Here is a 22,020-nt window from a genome sequence, read left to right as displayed (position 1 = left end):
AATACTCCTGATCACATAGAACAGTTTAATTACTTGTAACTGATACTCTAAAATAAACCAGTTCCTATAACTTAAATATGTCCAGTTGGTAGGAATGCCATCTGTATCTCTATAGGAGAGTTTTGATTGATACACAAATCATGTATTAATATTTTATATGGTGATGACTGAAAATATAAACGCTAAGCTCAGAACCAGAGTCAAGTCTCCATCATTCCTTTTCCACTTGCTTCGTTCAACTTTCTCCCCACAGCTGCCTGCAATGCTTATGGCATCTGTGTCTTAGAGTCAATGTGTGAGTTAATTGGACAATAAGTATTCAAAAGTTCTTAACTGCATGCCTTGGTAAGTGCAAGTCAACAGAAGTTCCCAGTTATTATACTTATTAGGCTTTTAATTTTTAAAAATTCTTTCATCATGACTAAACAAACAAGCCCTACAAATAAACAAGTGCCGTGGGCAATTCTCCAATGATTCAAAGCTCTTACTTTTGGTTATCTAAAAATCTTTTACCTTAATTAATTTATGTGTATAGGTTTGTGTCTGCATGTATGCCTATGTGCCATCCATATGTCTGGTGCCCTCAGAAACCAGAAGAGGGTGTCTGATCCCTTGGAAAAGGACTTACAGACTGCTGTGACCCACCACGTGGATGCTGGGAATTGGATCTGGGTCCCCTGGAGGAGCAGCCAGTGTTCTTAACTGCTGAGCCACCTCTCCAGTTCCCTATGAAATTTTTAATATATCTGAGCCAGAACTAGCCAGAAATTTGCTTCAGTTGAGAATGTTTTGTCTTAGAATCACAGTCACTATATTTAATAACCATAAAAATCAGAGAATGAGAAGCGTTACTAGGACCTAGGAGCACCAAAGTATGTGTGCACTAGGTGGGGATGGGAACTTCATCTCAATGATCCTACACACACACACACACACACACACACACACACACATACACACACACATGCGCGTGCGAATGCACACACACAATACACATACTCATGCACACATACATGCTCATACACACATGCATGAACATACATATATTTGTGTGCACACATACATACATACACACACACACACACCGAAGTACACTTTATACTTTCGTCATCATTTTTTGAGCTTTAGAATCTTTTCCACAACATTCTGAAAACTGGTTCAGTCCATATGTACTTAGCTCTCGATCTGTCTTTTAGGAAAGTTTTTTGTTTTGTTTTGTTTTGTTTTGTTTTGTTTGCTTGCTTGCTTGCTTGCTTTTCTTTTTCTTTTTCTTTCTTTTTTTTTTTTCTTTGAGTGGAGAAAGGAGGAAAGACTTAAAATAAGTACTGTGAGGAAAATTAGGTAGAAATTCTTTGCCATACCCAGGATCCTTCAGAAATTAGGTTATTTCTTAAATTTGCACACAGATTCATTATCGTTCTGACCGAAATCATGCAGAAGGGGCGTGGGCGTGGGCATGAGGACAGTTTAATGACATGAGTCTCTTTTCCTTTGCATTCTTTGAAGAAGGGAATCATTAGACAGAGACTCATATTTACCTAGGCCATGAAGCATGTCAGCGTGGTGATGTACTCTTGGCACTAAGTCCTTGATTAGAAATTCCTGAAGAACTGCTCCCAACAGGTGCTCCAAGACAAAGTGATGTAGAAGGGAACCCTTTCCTAAGCACGCAGCACACAGGCTCAGATGAAAGGAAAGGAATAACGTGTTGGTGGTAAGAGAAGTGCCATGCGGCTGTGCTGGACTTTGAACGAGGGTGGCTCCTTCGCGGTTGCCGTGAGTATCACTCCTCTTGCCTGGCTCTAAGAGTCCTCCACTCTTAGAATGATATTTCTAAAACGGTTTAAGTTTGGAAATATTACTTTAGATGTGAGACTAAAAACTTGTCAGCAAACACTCATTGAGTGTATTTAACTTACCCTTATAGAATCATGCAAAGTTGTTTTCCAAGTCCATTCATTTTTAGCATTTTTAAAGTCAAGTAGTAGTTTGTTTTGCATGGCACGTGTCTATCCAATGAAGTCTGTGAATCAGCCTGTGAAACTGGCATTATTTTTTTCCTAGAGTGCTTTAAAGATGCCCTGACTCTTCACACCACGGTCAATTCCTGTTGACTAAGAAGATTCTGTGCTTGTTAGTAAATACTTCGAAGTTGACAGCCCTTATTTAAAATAACGTATTTGTAATCCCTGCTGAAATCTAATCTGTAAGGAATAAATGTATGCAGTGACTCTGAGGAATACTGACAACCTCTGCATTTCATCTGGAAAGAAGTTGAGTGTCAAATGATCTTGAGTAGGCGAGGGGTGGCCCATAGCAGTGATCTTATCTCTTTTCTCCCTACCCTAGCTCTCATGGCTGGCAGTAAACACCTATCTGTTTATTGACACATTCTTCTGGTACACTGAAGAGGAGGCTTTCTTTTATACACGAGTTATTCTGGGTGTAAGTACATTTAATGACAATCTGTTATTGTTTCAGAAAAGAAAATGCATTCTACTTTCTCAGCTTCAATGTTTTCACCGTCCTCCCCTTTTCTATTTCTAACTTATGGACAGTCCACATTGGCATGGGCCCGGGCATCTGCCGTGTGCCTGAATTTTAACTGCATGCTAATTCTGTTACCTGTCAGTCGGAACTTCATTTCGCTGGTGAGAGGAACAAGTGTGGTAAGTACTTATTTTAACCAAGCTGCTCACTGTTGTCAGCCTGCAACTGAAGACTGGAAAGATGGCTTAGCAGGTAGAAGTGCTCATCCTCAAGCCTTGGGATCTGAGTTCAAATTGCCAGAATCCATGTAAAAAAAAAAAGCAGTGTGTACTTGTGTGTATGTGACACCAGCATGGTTGAGGGTCAGAGGCAGGAGGATAATCAGGGACTAGCTGGCCCCCAACCTAACTCCAAGTTCAATAATGCCCTGATCTCAAGGGGAAAAAAAAAAAGCAGAGAGTGATAAAACAGGTAACCTGATTGGTGTTCTCTGGCCTTGGATTGTGTGCGTGAGTATATGTATGCACATGCACTCAATATGCATACCCCATGCTTACAAACACACACACACACACACACACACACACACACACACTTTTTATGGGTGTGATTGAAACATGTATTTTCCTATGAAACTCTCAGCAACTGTGCTTACACTAGTTAAAGCTAAAGATCAGGACATTCCATTTGATGTTGGGTTGTTTTTTTATGTTGTTGTTGTTTTTGTTTGTTTGCTTTTTGTTTTTTTGTTTTTGTTTTTGTTTTTGTTTTTTGCCATTGGTTTTCCAAACAACACTGGACTCAACTTTTTCCCACATGGAGATGCAGGGGTTGTGACTGTTTAAACCATGATCATTTCTGATTGAAGAAAGATAAATAAATCATTGAGATGAGAGCCACTCAGGAAACACCCCAGTTCCTTCCATAATCAAAATCACAAAGCCCAGATTGAACCTGGTGATTTTAACACCAATCCATGGTAACACCCCTCCTAATCATATTTATTTCAATATGCTTAATTACCACTTCCTCTGTTACTGAAAACAGCATGCAGAAAAATAAGATTGTCAGTAACCTTTACAGAAGAAATAACTTATTGTCGAATCATCGCAATAGTAAATACTAGTTATAGATGCAAAACATCTTTCTTTGTGTAATAAGGAACAGCAAACAAGTCATTCAAAATACATGATTGGGAGTGGTAATTATTGCTTCTTTTTTCTATATCAATAAGTCGTCTAAGGCATGACCATAAGGTTTATTTAAGTACTCTGAGTTATAGCCAGAGATCTAAGAATTCCCACTTTTGGATTGAGTTGCTATTCCAGCAAAATAGCTAAAGAAAAATCTTTTGCCTTGCTCTGATCAAATGTCACTAGTTTTTAAGTCCTGTGTCCCCATTTGAAGCAACACAAAGATTGGTTAAGCCTGAGTTATTTCCTCTTAGATATTGTAGCATTATTACCTCTGTGTCCATTTTCCCAATTCATTTTTTCATTTATTTTGATATTTTAGTGCTGTAGAGGACCATGGAGAAGACAACTGGACAAAAACCTCCACTTCCACAAACTCATTGCCTACGGGATAGCTGTCAATTCAGGTGAGTGCTTGCCAATTGTCTTTGGCACTGGCTAATATCTAACTTCATAGCTTTTTGTGTAACTCCTCCCAATCTTGCCTTTAGATACTAGAAGCTTTCGCCCTTCATCTGAACACATGAAACCTGGCATTTACATTTTTTCAATCCCTAATCTATACTTAAATGGGTTTTTCTGTAGTGATCTCTCAGAGATCCAAAGGAAGCTGGTCAGATTTCCCTATGTTTGTGAATAAGTAGCTTCTTTGTAATGCAGTGATAAATACCTATTTAAATAAAAACTTTGCTATTCGTATCATTCAGAACTAAAATTGACTTACAGCAAAAACCTCACTCATATAATAGGAAAATTGAATTGTCATTCAATGAATGTCAATATAGATGGGATAGTGTTCTTCTTTGTGTGGAAAGGATGCCTTAATCTTTGCCCTGACATTAGAGTCTGAAAAAGGAGAGAAAAAAAAAAAAGAAGAAGAAAAAGAAAAAGAAGAAAAGATTGGTCATGTGACCTGGTTTCAGACTAGTGTTGAGTTAGTGGACATAGAAGAGCCTTTAAAGGTAGAGATTGTATGTTGTATAGCTGTAGGAACTGCTACTGTTACTGTTACATTGTCATTTAAGGAGAAATTAGTATCTCTGAGCAAGTTTAGACACCTGCAAAGAAGGAAAGAATGAAAGGGGAGGCAGCAATCAACTGGCTTGTGGTTTTGCCAGGCAACAAAGACATTGAAATAAAATACCATTGGAATGGCAAAGAGTTATGATCCGGGACTCTTTCTCTCAAACTAATTTCACTATAAAATGTTTTCCTCATTTGTTTTTTATCCTCTCATGCATAAAAAAAATTGCAGAGTAAAAGGAACACTCGAACCAAATGGGAATTTAATTAAGCAACAAGACATGACAGACGGTGCCCGAGTGCCAATTAACACAACTCTGGGTGTGTAGTGAGACATGTGGGGAAGACTCTCCCCATTGATTGTCTTAAACACCGGAGCAAACCAACCCGAGATAAGCGTTGCAGAGGGTCTTTGTGGTTTGTCTAAAAAAAAAAAAGGTGTTAAAAGAAAAATCAAGACCTAGCTGAAACAGCTAGTGATTGGGGAGTTAGGGACAAGGCTGGTCTAGCTATATGTCTCAGGACCTGGAGTGGTACACAATACACCTGTGTATGTAGAGCTTTTGAAAACGAGTGGCATTACCAGGAAGTAGACTTCGGCTTGCAAATGGAAGCCATTTCTGCACTTTGAAATGATCCAAAAGGCAGAGTTACAGTGCCCACAGCGCTCTGAGCTCCCTGTGGTGGGTGGCGACGGGCACAGCCACAGAGCTCCTTGGTAGACTTGTCAGAAAAGGGATTCTAGGACATTTCTGGGCTTCCTTTAAACTCTTCAAAATTCCTTATTTTCTCGTTAAGAATAGAGATTAAACACTGTAAAGAGACAAGAAGAATCTTATTACCATGCATAGCTTAAAGGCAGAGTCGGACTTTAAAAGAGAGATGTAAAGATATAAAGAAAAAGGGGGGGTCATCAAACTTCATCAGAAAGGAGCACAGAGCGTACACAGAAACAAGAGTTATGAAAGGCTTTCTTCTTAAACCTCTGGGTACATATTCTTTCTGTGTCCTCATACATCCATAGTATAAATGGATAGGTAATATACATTGAATGCACCCTGTAGGTAAGACCTGTTGACCCCCCTGTGGCCAATGCTGTTTCAGGGCACTGTGAAACTGAGAGTGAGCAGGATTTGACTAGGGTCATATGACCAGCTTCTTTTTATAGCCCTGCTATTGCTGGGTGTGTGAGCTCAGAGCAGATCTCTTCAGCTGGCTGTGGAATCTTAAAAGCATCAATAGCCATTTGATTTCTCTACCTTGGTGAGATACGGTAGACTACCTTCACGACTAAATCTGCTTGGCAATCTGAAGGATACAAGGCCATTCATTCACTTGCTGTTATTGCCAGTGAAATCAAGTCCACTCCCCCAAAGCATGGTGGATGGATTCACAGCTCTAACCAAGTTTTTGGTTCTCCACGTCCTCATGGCCTTTCCCCTTGGGTACTCTTCAGAGCAAGTGTTCTCAACCTGTGGGCTGTGACCCCTTTGTAGGTCACATATCAGACATCCTGAATACCAGATATTATTATTACCATTCATAACAATAGGAAAATTACACTTATGCAGTAGCAATGGAAATCATTTTATGATTATGGGTCACCACAATATGAGGAACTGTGTTAAAGGGTTGCAGCATTAGGAAGGTTGAGAACCACTGCTCCAAAGTTTTCTCTGCCCTTGTTCAGATGTCCCCTCTGCTGAAATTCCCTCCCCTTCATGGTACTTCCTGGGAGGTTAAGACTCTACTATATCAGGAACCCACTGTCTGTCCTAGATGCCATAGCATCACCTACAAGGCTCATGCCATACTCGATAGCTCAAGAATGGCAATCCTCAGTTTCTGAGAGGCTCAGAGGCAGGGAGCATCTCTTGCATTTTAGTAATCTGTGACTCTATCACAAGAAGACTGTAACAGACTTGACCAAACCAGGGCGAGTGGCATGTAGCCACGTGCACGAGGCTAGAAGAATCGATAGGAAAGGAACAAGACACAAATTCTGGGCATCGTGTGGACGAAACAGCATTTGGGAAATGAATTGATTCGGAATGATAATAATCATTCAGGATTATAAATTTACATTCTGCTGCAAGGAGAAGAAACAGGATGTTCTTTCTCCATCTTCCCCTCCCAAATCTCCAAAGGGCATCAGTTTTCTCTCCAACCCAAGTCTCTTGAACTGCTGCTACGCTTCGCTGCTCCTTGGCATCTCGTGGGGCTCACCCCAGCAGGGTCAGAGCTGTATCTACCAGCAAAGTAGCCTCATCCAGTCTTTCATGGCAACCAACCCCAGGGCTGTGGTTTCCAGCCCGACAAAGGCAGGAAGGTGGAATGGAAACTCTTTACCTTGTTCAATCCTTGACCAAATTACTGCATTTCACATTGACTAAGAAATGTGGCTGGCAACTGTGCCTTTAGAGAGAGGAGAAAAATGCTAAGCCTGGGTTTCATTGCTAAACCTCGCTTTTCTCATTTGTCCTTCTGCTGTATTCACGGGGGAGCAGCTGCAATGTCCCTGGGCTTATTTTATTAGCCTCGCCCATTATGCTGCTTTTGAAATAGCCAACTGGCTTAATAGAGGTGTGTAACCTTGGAAGAAATGCATGCATAGAGAAGTTTGCATGCCAGCCTCTAATTTCTTATCCGTTCCCCTAGATGTTGAACTGGAGGCTCTAATTGGTCGGATCATTAAAGGATGTAATTAGAGACTGGTGGATGTAGGCTAGGGAATGGGGTGGGGGAGGCAAACCAGTGGTATCTCTAATCAAGGGCATCACCGAAAATGCAGTGCCAGGAGCCCTTCTTCTTTCCTTCCTGCTTGCCTGCCTGTGATAAGCAGGAGCCCTGTCCAACCACTAATAAATTGTGTTCAGGGACCTGTAACTCCACTGGTACAAAAAATCGTAGTCTCACAGCCTGTACGTTCTTATTAATGTGGATCTTTCTGGGTTCTCTGGTCCATGGCAGACCTTGAAGACCCCAGCAATTGAAAAGCAGTATGTGGAGCCTGGGCTTCCATCAACGGGGGTTGTAAATTGTGACCCATGCAGCTCTTTCCGCACATTCTGCAACTTGTATCTGCCAGATTTCAGTGGTGTAAGATCACCCTGAGTTCAACTCCTGATGAGTTGCTAAAATTAGTTCACAAACATCGATAAACAGAAGAGGGGCAGGCTGAGAAGAGAGGGCACAGCATAAAGGTCCTGAGAAAATAATGATTCAGAGCTCCCAAGGTGTCAGAGGCACCGATTCCTTGGGATCTGACACCTAAACAAGTTGCTACCAACCAGTTCCTCAGTTCCACTGAAAGTGCCCAAAGCTCCAACAGGACCTACCCGGAGTCCTGCCTCACAGGTTCAAATGTGATTGACAAACACGTGTCACTCAGTATACCAGATGCACTGGTTCTGTACCAGACACATTGGAACGTTTCAGGCACAATGTGGCTTCAGAAGCACAGGGGAGATTCACTCCTAGGTCCTGTTTCCCATGTACTGCTTAATTAAGGGGTGACTAACTCCAGACCCACTGTCATCTCTGACAGGCAGGCAGAAGGGTACCACAAGATTCCCCTCAATTATACGTTCTTTGGTATCCGGGGGTCGGGGGGAGACTAAGAGCAAAAGAGAAATGTAAAAGGCACTTTTTCAGGGTGACTGGATCTAAGCGTAGCCTTTATGATTTTTTTTTTTTGTCTACATCTCAATAAAAGTTCCTTATTGGAACTCAGAAGTCCACAGACCACTTAAAAGTGTGTGTGCAGCATTGCCAACATAACCGGTCTCTATAAAAGTACTTGGGTGAGAAAATAGTATTACAGGAAGACCCACCCTCTCACTGCTTGGATCATTTGGGTGAGAGATGGAAAGAGGTCAGTTGAGCTTTTACAAATATGCAGCGCTGTATGGCATGGAAAGTTCACAGGGGTTTTCAGTTGGTAACCCAGTTGTCACAAAGCTTCCATGTACGGTTATGAATATTTTTTCCAAATCTACCCATTTTAGGGATGATAAAATAGAGACAGGAAAAAATTAGGTAATTGAGAAGCATCCATCCACTTGGCTGTTCTTCCTGCTAGACACCAACATCCAGTCTAACATCATGAAAGTACCTCCGTGGCTGGGAAGGTGAGAATGCACCCACAGCAGCATCTTCAACCCATTTCACAGATAGCTGCGGCCATACCACAATAGTTTGTTTGCTCATATTAAAAAGGATAAGACACATATAAAAGAAAAACTACAATGTCTGAAAGGGACCAAAAGCAATACCTCTCCTGTTACTTATCCGGCCTGGGCAGATCTAGGTTTAACAGCTTTTGTATTTCTAGTTTTTAGCCATGATCAAATCTAAGAGGAACATAGAGTGCTTGCCCAACCAAAAATGGTCTCGGGTGGTTTTTACCCTTAGGATCCCTGAGAAAACTTGGATATTACACGTTTAATCTACTTTGTGATGCAAAAACATGGAGAGTACTGAAGGAAAGGAACATGCATTATGTAAACCTTAAAGCACATAAAAGCTACAGCTACAGAGATCTAGCTTAGTCCCTTGGAGGTGATCTCTTGAGAGGCGGCTTGGGCTTCTCCCCTCCGGTGTTGTCTTCCGAGCTAACGGAAGGGAGGAGGCAGTAAGCGTGAATGAGCAGCTCCAGGCCCTAAGCCATCTATTCCACACACGTCAATCTAGGTTGGCTCTGTCAGATTCTGTGTGGAAGCTAACCCAGCAGGAAACAGACTGAGACCAGCAGCTCATTACAAGGAAGAGGAGTGTCATAAAAACAGGCAAAGACAAAGACAATTCTTGTTCATTGGTTTCTTCCTGTTAGGTATAGATGACACATTGGGAAATCAGTCCTATAATAGAAAATGAAAACCAGTTTCTAATTCTGTGAAATGGGAATACCCCAGTCCCCATCTCCATAGAAGGAGTTTTGTTTTATTTATTTATTTATTTATTTATTTATTTAGGTTAATCTTGTATTCAGCTACTTTGGTGAAAGTGTTTATAAGCTGTAGGAGCTCCCTGGTAGCATTTTGGAGGTTGCTTGTGTATATTACATCGCCTGTAAATAGCAGTACTTTGATTTCTTTCTCTCCAATTTGAATCCCCTTGACCTCCTTTAGTTGTCTTACTGCTCTGGCTAGGACTTCAAGTACTATATTGAATAGATGTGAAGAGAATAGACATCTTCATTATGACGTGTGTTTGGTTGAGGACCCTGGAAGGACCGTTCTTCTCTGAGGAGGGTTGAAGAGAGGGTGGATTGAGGAAAAGGGAGAAGAGGGAGAGAATGGGGGGGGGGAGGGAAACTGAAGTCAGGATGTAAATATGACAGAATAAATAAAAATGGGGAAAGGAAATAAAGAAAATTCTTCTAAATAATAGTTGACATTGTGCAGCTATGATAACAGGCACAAAATTAGCAGCAATATTCCCAAAGGTTCTGTGTGTGTGCACACATACATGCATGTGCATACAGAGGCCAGATGTTGGCCTTGGTGTCATCCTCAGTGGGTTTCTAACTCTCTCTCTCTCTCTCTCTCTCTCTCTCTCTCTCTCTCTCTCTCTCTCTCAGCCTGGATCTCACTGTATTTTTTGGATAGACTAACTGGCCAGGAACTCCAAGTATCTACCTCTTTCCTTACCACCTCTGCCTCAACCAGTACTGAGGTTATAAACCTGCATTACTGATTATGCACGTGTTACAGAAAACACTCAAGTCTCTGTGCTTACGTGGCAAGTCCTTACCAACTTCTCCGTCTCCCCATCCCCAGTATTCTCACCCTTACGTTCTTCCACACCTCCAATCATAAAGGACAACCATGGGGAATGCTGTATCACACGCACAGTGTGTATAGCCTATGTTCACGTTATCCAGCCGTACATGGTATACATATGTATATATACACAGTAGCCTGCACTGTTACTTCTTCCCATTGCAGATTCAGAAGAACGGATGGGAAATTAACTATATCCTGTGTAATGAGTCCTTTGTTCACACTTGAGTCTGATCCCAATGGTGTGTGTCAACTGGCAGTCCATCCAGGTCTCCATGGAGATGGCATGACTGCTGGCTTTCCAACGGAGTTTCCAAGCCAGGAAAGAGCAGCACAGAGGCAGAATCTCCAGTGTCCTTGAATTTGTCCTCTTTATCTAAAATTTAAATGTACTAACTCTCAGAATCAGACAGCACACTTTCCTTAAGAGTACAGAAAGAATATGTTTGGTTTCACAACCACATGGCTCATTTCAATGATGATTCTGTAAGAATTATCTATGCAAATGTGTGTGTAGTTGTGTAGTTGTATAAATGCACATATATGTATGTACCTATACATATTCACGTACATCCATACATACCACATACATACACATATACATATGTTAAAATATATGAAGAGAAGAACAGAAAATATTTCTGGAAATTGTAAAGAAAATATCCCTGATATTTTCCTGATATCAACCTGTGTGTCAAATAAACATATATTGCTGTGTATGATGCATGGTATTCTAGGATAATTCTTTCTGAATTATTTAGGAAGCTTCATATTCTACACCCATCATATGCCATCTTTCTTTAAGAATTATATCTATATTGTAGTATCCTATATTATATATTATGTTATATTGTATTATATTCTATTATATCATATATTGTCTATAATTACAATAATGCTATGATGAAATACTGTGACCAAAAAAGCAAGTTGAAGAGGAAAAGGTTTATTTGTCTCCATCATTGAAGGAAGTCAGTGCAGGAACCTGGAAGGAAGACCTGATGCAGAGGCCGTAGAGGGGTACTGCTTACTGGCTTGTTCCTTGTCACTTGCTCATTACAGAACTCAGGATCACCACCCCAGAAGTGGCTCCACCCCACAATGGGGCAAAACCTTTCACATCAATCACTAATGAAGAAAATACCCTACAGCCTGATCTGGTGAAGGTATTTTCTCAGAAGAGCCTTCCTTGTCTCTGGTGACTCTTAGTTTGTGTCAAGTTGACATAAAACTAGCCAGCACAAGGACTGTGTTCTGATATAATAACTTACATCGCTTCCAAGATGAGTAGAAATTTAATATCAAATCATGAATTGAGATTACTTTATTTGTTAATATAATTAAAACACTTATAATAAGCCATACACTGTATGTTCTACTCCATTCAAGACACTGGGGGAGATGCACAAATAAATCACGACTCCTTGTAGACTGCCAGAGCAGAGAAACTTAAGGTAGGAGCACAGGATTTTGAATGAACTAAAAAGATGTCTCTGACACAGCCTCTGTCCGATGTCTCCTCATCCCCAGTTATCCACATTGTGGCACACTTGTTCAACCTGGAGTATTATCACCTGGGTCAGGCCAAGGATGCTGAAGGGCTGCTGGCTGCACTTTCCAAACTTGGTGATGCCCCAAATGAGAGCTACCTCAATCCAGTCCGCACCTCGTATACGGTGAGTTAGTCCTTGCATGTTCACCAGCCTCACTTCTGCAGAATCATTTCTCTTCCCATCCCTATATCAAGAGCAATAGATTTCAAAAGCTTTACATAAAAGAGCTGGATAAAAGAGGTTTCTGCCAAGTGCTAATATCAATTTCACCTCTCTGTTTTAACAGCCAGTTTTTCCAACCATTAATGTGGCTGGAAGGATATGAGCAAGGAGAAAAACATACTCTGCTTAATTAATTTATAGTGAATATATATCTGTGATATTTTAGGAATGCAAAAACCTGTTAAAGCCTTAATATTATGGATTTTTAAAGCAGCTCCTGATCAGATTTCCTTCACTGATGTTAGATTCATAAAGCAAGCACCACCCAAACCCAGAAATGGTAGATGGGATGCTTCATTTTTCAACCTGCAAATTGTTTTCTGGGTCTGTTCTCTGTGCCTCGTATCTTGGCGCAAGTGTGAGCAGCTGGTTTGCCAAACCATACACTGACTGAAGGTCATTTCAGAAAGACAAGTATGTGACTCGTGACACCATCACTGCTAATGTCTAAGTGCACAGAACAGCAGTGTCTCTGGGAAGAAAAAATACAGTCAGCCTCAGTGTCCTATCCTTAGAGGTAAACACTTCCCTTGAGCCACTCTTACATCTCTCTTATTGGTTCATCTAAACATCTTCCATGGACTACCATATTGGAATCAAGACCATATATTTTTCATCTATTTTCTAAGAAAAGTCCCAAGACCACACACCCCATCAATAGGAATTTCTCAGGCTGCTATTACCTAGGTCCTCTTTATCAGTGATAGCTTTGTTCACATGTTTATTTGAGAAGGAAAATTCAGATTCTAGTGATGAGGAGATTCTTCCAAGTCGAAATCTTTATTTCCTCAGGAAGGCTTACAGTGTCAGGCCATTAATAAACCGAATTCCCTTTTCTTAACTGACACCAATTAGAAGCACATATTTCATAGCTACAAATCAAAACTGCAGATGCCCAAACCATGCTGAGGTGCATTTAATACCATTTCCTTGAATCTCAGAATTTATCTGACCACCTGTTTAGATCTACGTTTCTCCCCCCAATAAAGCTTTACAAAATTCACTGCTCACAAGAGACCTAAGAATAAATCTCAACATCTTGAAGAAACTATGCAATAAATAGTATTTATTATAAATAACCTTTAAAGCAATTTAACAAGCTAATTAAGCTACTTCAAACACAGTTGTTTCAAAAATTTTAGAAGCAATATACTTTGTTAGTACTAATTAAGCTCAGAAGCCCCTCTAATTTGGGTATTTGGAGAGATGATTATCAATAACTTGAAACATACATTAAAGCAATTCATAAGTAATGCAGTGGGGTTACATTAGACAACTGCCAGCAACTCAGACCAGTCTGTAAATATATTGCAGGGAAATGAGGAGAAATAGTCTTTAATAGTCAAAACAGAATGATTTGAAATTAACACACCATGTGCTGTTAATTGACTTCTAAAGTGCCTGAGTGTACTTACAAAACAAATATTTTAAATGTTCTACATGTACCCTCTTTCAATTTTATTCTTCTCTTCTCTTCTGTGAAGAGAAGAAAATAAACAATGGAGAAGTCCCTGTCCAAATTACTTCCAGATCTCAAAGCAGCCTAAATTAATGAGGTTTTACTGACAAAAGATATAGTGTGAGTTTATTGAGCTGGTAGTTGGCTCAGAGATGGGAGCACGGGGTATGAATACTAATGACTAAGCAAGGAATATGGGAACTCACAATAAAAAACAAAATGCCTTGCAATTAATATTCTCAAAGGCTATTTAACTGTCCTTTGCACTCATGGGTCAGAGTCATGCTCATTGGAGAGTACTGATCAGATAAGAATAGCTGTGCCCTTATTGATCACAAAGGCTTTACCAAGCTTTATTCCAAAGACCCCTGAGGTTATGTGAAGGAAATGCAAGTCATGGTTCTTCCAATTAAAAAGCCAGAGCAAGGCATAAACACCAAGGGAACAGTGCATGCAACTGCTTTACTAGGAGTGTCCCTAAGGAAACTCTCCTCCACCCCCCAAAAAAAGTGTTTATTAATGTTAAGATGCAATTAAACATGGTGAGTCACAAATTTTAATATTAAAAATTAAAAACCTCAAATTTGAGCTGATTCTGCCATGTTGTTCTTCTAATGCTCTCTGGTACTGATTCAAAATAGCAGCTTTGACAAGAAAATTAACTCATGCAAATGGAAAATTTGTGCTTAATGGCACAGTATTTTAAAAAGTTTGAACAAAGTAAATATCCACGGTGACACAGGAGAGAAGGAAGAATTTCACACCTAGCTTCTTGGAGTGTGTATGAGCTTTAGTGAGGTCCTGTGTGCTTGGAGTGTGTATGGCTTTGGTGAGGTCCTGTGTGCTGGCACAAAACATACTGAATTGCTCTTTGGTTGGATCCTCTAATGCTGATCCTAAAAATGCAAAGATCCAAAATGTTAATTTGGCAGTACTTTGTGGTCTTGTAGGGCACAACCACTGAGCTATTAATGACAGTCTCGGGAATTACTGGCCTGGGGATCTCTCTGGCTCTGGTCTTGATCATGACCTCTTCAACTGAGTTCATCAGAAGGACCTCTTATGAGCTCTTCTGGTACACACACCATATCTTCGTCTTCTTCTTCATCAGTCTGGCCATCCACGGAGGAGGGTAAGCCCATTTTATAATGAGGTGTTCAGATGTATGTCTCTGTGTACGCATGCCCTGACTATTGTGAATAGAGCGTCTGTGGACATGGTTGAACAAGCATTTGAGGAGTGGAATGTCAGGTTTGTTGAGCACATGCCAAAGAGTGCTGTAGCTTGGTAGTATGGCTGCTTCTGCTTTTACTTTAAAGGATTCTCCACACTTATGTCCATAATGGCTGTACCAGTTACAACCTCACCAATGGTGGATGAAGGTTCCCTTCCCCCCACACCCCCATTCTCAGCAATGTTTCTTGCCAGTTGTTTTAACTATCCTGACAGACATAAGGTGAAATCTCAGAGTGGTTAAGAATGTCAATGGCTTTGAGGTATTCCTTATCTGTTTTTTATTTCTTCTTTTGATTTCTCTCTATTCAGATACATAGCCCTTTTTTTAATTGGGTTGTTTGTTTTCTTGACTCTAGTGTTTGAATCCTCTGTATCAAGTGGGTATTAATCACCTATCAAATGTACAGTTAGCAAACATTCTCTCATATTTTGTAGATTTCCTCTTCTAGCTATTCTTTCCTTTCCTGGACAGAGCATGGCAGGTTTTTTTTTTTTTTTTTGAAGTCAAAATTGTCAATGGTTGGCCTTGCTTCTTTAGTAAAAGAAGCACTGTTCAGAAAATACTTTCCATTACATCTTGTAGGATTCTGCCTATGTTTTCAGTTTCACATTGAGACCTTTGATCCATTTGAAGTTGATATTCATACAGGGTAATACATACCCCATATGGGTCTGATTTCACCCTTGTACATGTAGGCAACCTCTTCTCCGAGCATCAGTTGTTGAAGATGCTATATGTTCTCCGGTGTGCTTCTTGGCATCTTTCAGATGTGAGGTGGCTGTGATTATGTGCAATTTTGTCTGAGTCTTCTATGTCATTCCATTGGCCCACATGTCTGTTTTTATGTCAGTGCCATGCTGTTTTTATTACCATGTCTCTGTAACATAGCTTGAAATATGGTGTGGCAACCCCCTTACCCAGCGTTGTTCTATTGCTCAGCATTGCTTTGACTAACCAGAGTTTTTGTTGTTGTTGTTGCTGCTGCTACTGTAGTTTTTGTTGTTGTTCCATATGAATTTTAGGAATTTTTTTCCTGTTTCTGTGAATAGTGTCAATGAAAAGATTGATTAGGTTTGTGCTGAACCTGTAAACTATGGTTACCCTCTTCCCAGCATTAATTTTACCCACATGTGAACCTGAGAGGTGCTTGCATTTCCTAGTGTCTTCTGTGTCGTTCTTTAGAGACATAAAATTCTCATTGTAGGTCATTCACCTACTTGGTTGGGTTTATTCCTACACATCTTTGATACTATTGCTAATAGTGCTTTTATGACCTCTTTTTCAGCTTCTTTGATTCCTTTTGCTGTATATAGGAAGGTTACTGATTTTTGTAAGCTAACCTTAGAAATCTTAGTGCAATCCTCTTTTCACATGGAAAGTATTCCTGTAATCCCCTAAATCTATATTTTCTGCACTCACACCCTGGGTATTGAACCACAAGTCCATCTCCATGGTCAGTAACTTGACTGAAGTTAGGATTTTATGCACAAATAATATTTCACAAGGAGAATTGTTGAGTTATTTCAACATTGCTGAAAGGCTTATTTATGGATAAAAACCTATTTAATCTTCTCAGCTTGACATATTCTACAACTACTATTTACATCAAAAGCGATTTGCAAATTCTATAAAAAATGCCAAGTAGACATAGATTGTTGGAAGGCATAAAGCTCACTAGTCTGCCTATTATCCCAATGGTATAAGTGAAAAAATTAAACTTTTTAATATTTTTAACAGTATACATATGGAATGACCTGGAATCTCTTGTAGATAGCATGGGGAAAGTTATCAAGCATCTAAGGATATAGGGACGGAAATGTATAGCATCCACAATCTGGCTCCCATTTATCACTTACCCATCCCGGCATCATTTGTACCTGGAGGTTCACAGACTGTCCTGCTTACCAGATTCAAAGGGATGTCATCAAGCTTAAATGACTTGCATGGAGCAGAGTCAAAGCCTAACATATCTTTTGTAGCTGACACCAGGCAGTTTCCAAGAGCACTGACCACACTCCACAGACAAACACGGCATCTCTGTGATGCTGATGTTGCTCAGTCTATGGGAACCTAGTTTCTCAAAACAAACCAGTGCATCTTCTCCATAAGTACCTAGGAACTGAGCAGCTCCAGGGTTCTGTTATCTAGGTATATGGTCCTTTGCTGTGAGAGTACAAGTCAGTAAAGTCATCCTGAGAGTTGATGCCTAAGCAATTTGCAAAGGTCAACAGACGCAAGCTAGTAGGATTACAGGACTCTTTATCTAGTGCTCCATCCATTCAGACTTCTCTTTCTACTTTTAAATTTATCAATACAGCCTCAAAGACACATTTCAAAGTGACCTGTTTTGACCTTGTCAGATGCTAAGCCTGCTAGTGATCACCAGGGGGAAATACCATTATTCTGGGTACTTCTTTTGACTTCTTCACTTGAAACTTCTAAGTGCTCAGAAACAAGCTAAGAAGAGTAGAAGTTAAATCAATCTGCAGAAGAAGTCAATTGTACAAAGTTGGCCAATTAGCCCAAATCAGCAATCAAAATGAGATGAAACCTAATTAAATTCAACAGTCTACAAAAGGATGTGTTCAAACAATTTCCTTCATTATGAATTCTCTAATATAGACACTTTCAATGTGACACAGGATACCACAGAGGGGCACCTCTTTTCTGGGATCTTCAAAGTTACCCAAAGCTTTTTAATGCCTAGTTTTAAAGATGCTGGGGGAAGTGAGTGACAGCCCAAGAGATGGGAGTGTTGTTTTGGAACCCACTACAGAGTATAAATCTGTGTAAAGATATCGCACAAAATCAGCTTGACATTTTTATGCTTCCCCCCCCTCTCTCTCTCTCTCTCTGTGTGTGTGTGTGTGTGTGTGTGTGTGTGTGTGTGTTTCCAAGTCGCATCATTCGAGGCCAAACTCCAGAGAGTCTCCGGCTGCACAATGTCACGTTCTGCAGAGACCACTATGCTGAATGGCAGGCAGCTGCCTTATGCCCTGTACCTCAGTTTTCTGGCAAGGAACCTTCGGTAAGAGTGAATCCAGGAGCTTTTTAAAAATAACTGTCTCCACAGTTAAAATAACTAGAGCTTTTATAGGCTTGAAAAAAATAACCGCCCATGTCACCACTTGATGAAGCCAACTCTTTATTAAGTGGGCTAATGGAGAAATCGAGTTATGGATAATTTCAAAAGAGATTTACTGCCAAAAGCACTTTGTTCATCTTTGAAATGTATTCTACTCAGGCTTAAATATGGATGTCTGATATTGCAGTGCTTCATAACAGCAGAGTAATGACTCTGAGGGCGTTAGCCTCATGGATCCCCACCCACTACACCCTAGCTATTCCTCAGTGTATCTCCTGAGTAACTGGGAGGACCCAGTCCTTTCCTAGGTTTACCATGTCTCTTTCTACAACTGTTGGTGATTAAAAGAATTAAGGGTGCCCAGTTACTTTTGCTATGACTTAATTTCAGTGTTAGCCAAGAATAGATTTAACCAACTTAAGTATTAATTTAATGATAGTGTCCACAGATTCTGAAAGTAATGTTTTCTGTTTTCTGGGTATGCAGCAGTTGTTGCAGTTGGTGACTTAGGTAAACAAAAATAATACTCCCATTTGGACTCTGATATATTAGGAAAGTACAAACCTTTGGTTTAACTGGTGATCGATACATGACAGATAATAAATGAAGTGACTGCACTAAAAGTAGGAAGAGACTAGGGTGTGACTTAGGCAATGGAATGCTTGCCTAACATGCACAAAACACTGAATTCGATCCCCAGCACCACACAAACGGTACCTGTAATCCCAGTACACAGAAGGTGGAAGCAGGAAGGTCAAAAGTTCAAGGTCATCAGCAGCAGCATAGGGAGTTCCAAGAGAATCTAACCATCCTAAAGACATGAGACTTTGTCTCAAAACAAACAAAAATAGAAAACAAAAAAAAAGCTGGAGAAAACAAGTACCCAGGATGTGTTACTGTTTAAAATAGGGATAATGAACTATGGTCGCATGTAAGACATCAGAAGAATATAAATAACCATTTCTTTAAAAATTCACAAATACAATAAATGCAATGCCATATTTTAAGGGTAAAAGTAGTGGGAGAAATGTTTAAAACTGAGAGATGCGAAATAGATGTGCCCATTATACTGTGGTTCCTTTAATGGACAGTATAGATTGTCTCTGTCTTAAACTCAGCTCTCTATGGCCACTACCTGGCCTGCATAGTAATGAAGAAAATGAATACCTCTCTAAAATTTTCAGCCACAGCATCTCCATTTAAAAAAAAAAAATCAATACTCTCCCACACTTCATGAATACAGACCAGGGCCTGCTTCCATCAGTGTGTGCTAGCATTAATTATGATTAAGAGGGGGAACTTGGCCATCTCTTGCTAACTCCCCTGCTACACCTCCTTGCACATCCAAACTCACGCCGTCACTCTTTTCCATTATTTTTAATGGATCCTGATTCAAAGCATGTGTGGGCTGTGCAATTACCGCTTGGCTGGACTGTACGATACTCCCTCTGATGTCTTATTGACTCTGAATCAGAAAGGCATTCCAAGGACATGGGGGTGGGGGGTCCGTGCTCCACTACACTGGACCTAACTCATCTTAGTAAGGCTCCATGTAGTCCTCCTTGCCTCTCTTTCCCAGGGCACTTTTTTAATGAAGATTTTATCTGTAGAATATTCGTCAGCTGATACCATGTTGAATCCGAGAATCTTTTTTCTGTCACCTTGTATAAGCTGGCCAGAGAAATCTGCTGCCCTAGTTTCTACCTCAATCTCGCAGGCACACAAACCTGCAGATTTGAGAGTTGCTCATGCAGTCAGTCTAGTGTCAAAAGATGTTTGGTCCTCCTTAGCCAAGAAATTAGCTCGTTTCCCTGTAGAGAATAATCATATGGCTCTGGGTTTCCTTTTTTAGTTGTTTGTTGGTTTGTTTATGTTTTTGTTTTTTCACTTTCTGTGGGATGATATTAATGGTCAAAGGGAAATCTTGAATGAGGGTAGAGTCAATCAGTGAATTTCATCAACTGGTGAGTTTTCATGCTTGGTCCTCTGTAGACAGACACAGGACTCGGACATGGGGACCTACCCCTGGAGAGCTTATTGTTTATAGCAATCATCTATTCATAACCACATACATAAAATAAAATCAAAGCCAGCCTGACCTTATTTTCTGGAAGTAATAAAAGTGGAAGAATCAAGTTTCATTGCTATCACTGTTAAATCAACACGATTTTATTTGTGTAATAATGCACTTGCTGTACTATGGTTTTTCTGCACATTTTTGGAGACTAGAATAAGAAAGCTAAAAAGCCATATGAATTTTCAGTACTAAAAAAGCTAACACACTAAACAATTCTTTTTTTTCTTATAACTAATATTCTTTTTTTTGTTAGATATTTTCTTTCACTAAACAATTCTTACCCTTTGTTTAAGAGCTAGAGAAAGTAAGGTGGAGGGTGTTTCAAAGGGTTGTCTCTGATACAGAGGGCATTCCAAACAAAGCCACACCCGGAGTAAAAAGCTCCTGACTTTGTGGCAAGCTGTAACACTTCTTTCCCATATCCTGTGGCCTTCCTTCTGATTCTCTGACCTTCTTCCAGGACTTCCTTAGTCAGTCCTCTGCAGCTATCTGCAAGTACGTTTTCCTAGCGCCATTTTTATCCTTGTGCATAAACCCAAAACATTTAAGAGCTTGGCAAGAACTTCAATGAGAATTTTCTCCAATCATCTCCCAGTTTGAAAAATACAAATTTCAAATATGAAAATAAAGCGTAAAATGTGAGCCAGGGAGATAGTTTAGCCAATAAAGTGCTTTTTATGCAGGTATAAGGACTAAAAGTGTAAAAGCATGGCACAATATAGAGTGCATGTAATCTGAACACTGGCAGGTAGAGATGGGCAGATCCTTGAGGCTCACTGAAAAATTGTCTTAGCCTGATCAGTAAACCTTCGGGACCAGTGAGAGATGCTATTTCAAAAAAAAAAAAAAAAAAAAGTAGAAGGCTCCAAAGTTCACACACACACACACACACACACACACACACACACACATGCACACACACACACACTTCAGGATGTCTCTGATTATACAGGATAAAAGATGAGAGCATGGTCTCCCCATCTGTACAGTCTTGTCTATGTTGATGCTGATCCCCACAGCTGGACCACTTTTCTAGCATCACTTACTGGCTATATCTCACCCTCACTCCTGAACTTTCAAGGGACTCTGGGAGTATCACAGTATAAATAAGACTCCCTATCTCTTCATGGAGCAATTTATATCCTAGAATAGAGATAGAGCCAAGGATTAATGGCTTACATTCTCCTTCCTGACTAACCATGGAAAGAAAAATAACCCATTTCATTTCATCAATGTGGAGAATCAGAGGCCGTGGCTGATTTGACACCAACAAAATGAGCTATGTGATGTCTAAAACATGTGTTTTCAAATGGATATGGAAGAATATTTGTGAAAATACACAAAGACTATGTGAATATCTTTGCAAATCTTTCTGTCCTGCAGAAAGAATTGTTGCTGACATTCCTCTAAATGTCCAAAGCACTTCTTAAAATACTTTCAAGCATAAGGAAGCTCTGGCTTTGCTCACTAGGTCCAGCTCCATCCTTCTGCTACTTCCTCTGTTTTGCCTTCTCTGACCATCTTCACTGCCTTACCCTAGCACGAGTGGACCTAAGGCTTTATACTCCCCTCCATTCTGAACGTGTTGTAGAATCCCACTAAGGTTGAAATGATTAAGTGGGTCAACTTGCTTTGTATTGCCTGAATAAATCATAGCCTTTGTCAAGCAAGCAAGAGGCCCTTAGGAAAGAAGCAGAGAGAACTGATGGGTGAAGACAGAGGTCCTGCAAACAGCCGAGACTGATGAAAACAGAAACGAAGTAAAAATAGGAAAGACAATTTAAAAGAAATAAAAAAAGTTATGCCAAAGAGCTTGTGAACTTGGAGACAGAGCCAAGGCCAGTAACAAAATAATGAATGACTAGAATTGAAATAAAACACAAACTCAAAAAAAAAAA

General features: G+C 40.1%; 1 protein-coding gene across 1 annotated transcript in view; it reads left to right on the top strand.

Moving 5' to 3' along the window:
• The first annotated feature begins 1,669 nt into the window (after positions 1–1,669).
• Positions 1,670–22,020, top strand: part of Nox3 (NADPH oxidase 3) — a 61,208-nt gene continuing 40,857 nt past the window's right edge. Inside the window, exons 1-7 of the mRNA XM_021221497.1 lie at positions 1,670–1,776; positions 2,350–2,445; positions 2,559–2,669; positions 4,006–4,090; positions 12,020–12,165; positions 14,674–14,855; positions 17,859–17,988. Coding sequence (XP_021077156.1) covers positions 1,729–1,776; positions 2,350–2,445; positions 2,559–2,669; positions 4,006–4,090; positions 12,020–12,165; positions 14,674–14,855; positions 17,859–17,988 — 798 coding nt within the window. The 5' untranslated portion in view covers positions 1,670–1,728. The remainder of the gene's footprint in view (positions 1,777–2,349; positions 2,446–2,558; positions 2,670–4,005; positions 4,091–12,019; positions 12,166–14,673; positions 14,856–17,858; positions 17,989–22,020) is intronic.

This window comes from Mus pahari, chromosome 21, assembly GCF_900095145.1.
Source record: "Mus pahari chromosome 21, PAHARI_EIJ_v1.1, whole genome shotgun sequence".
Classification (NCBI taxonomy): domain Eukaryota; kingdom Metazoa; phylum Chordata; class Mammalia; order Rodentia; family Muridae; genus Mus; species Mus pahari.
This window is presented reverse-complemented; position numbering and strand designations above follow the sequence as displayed.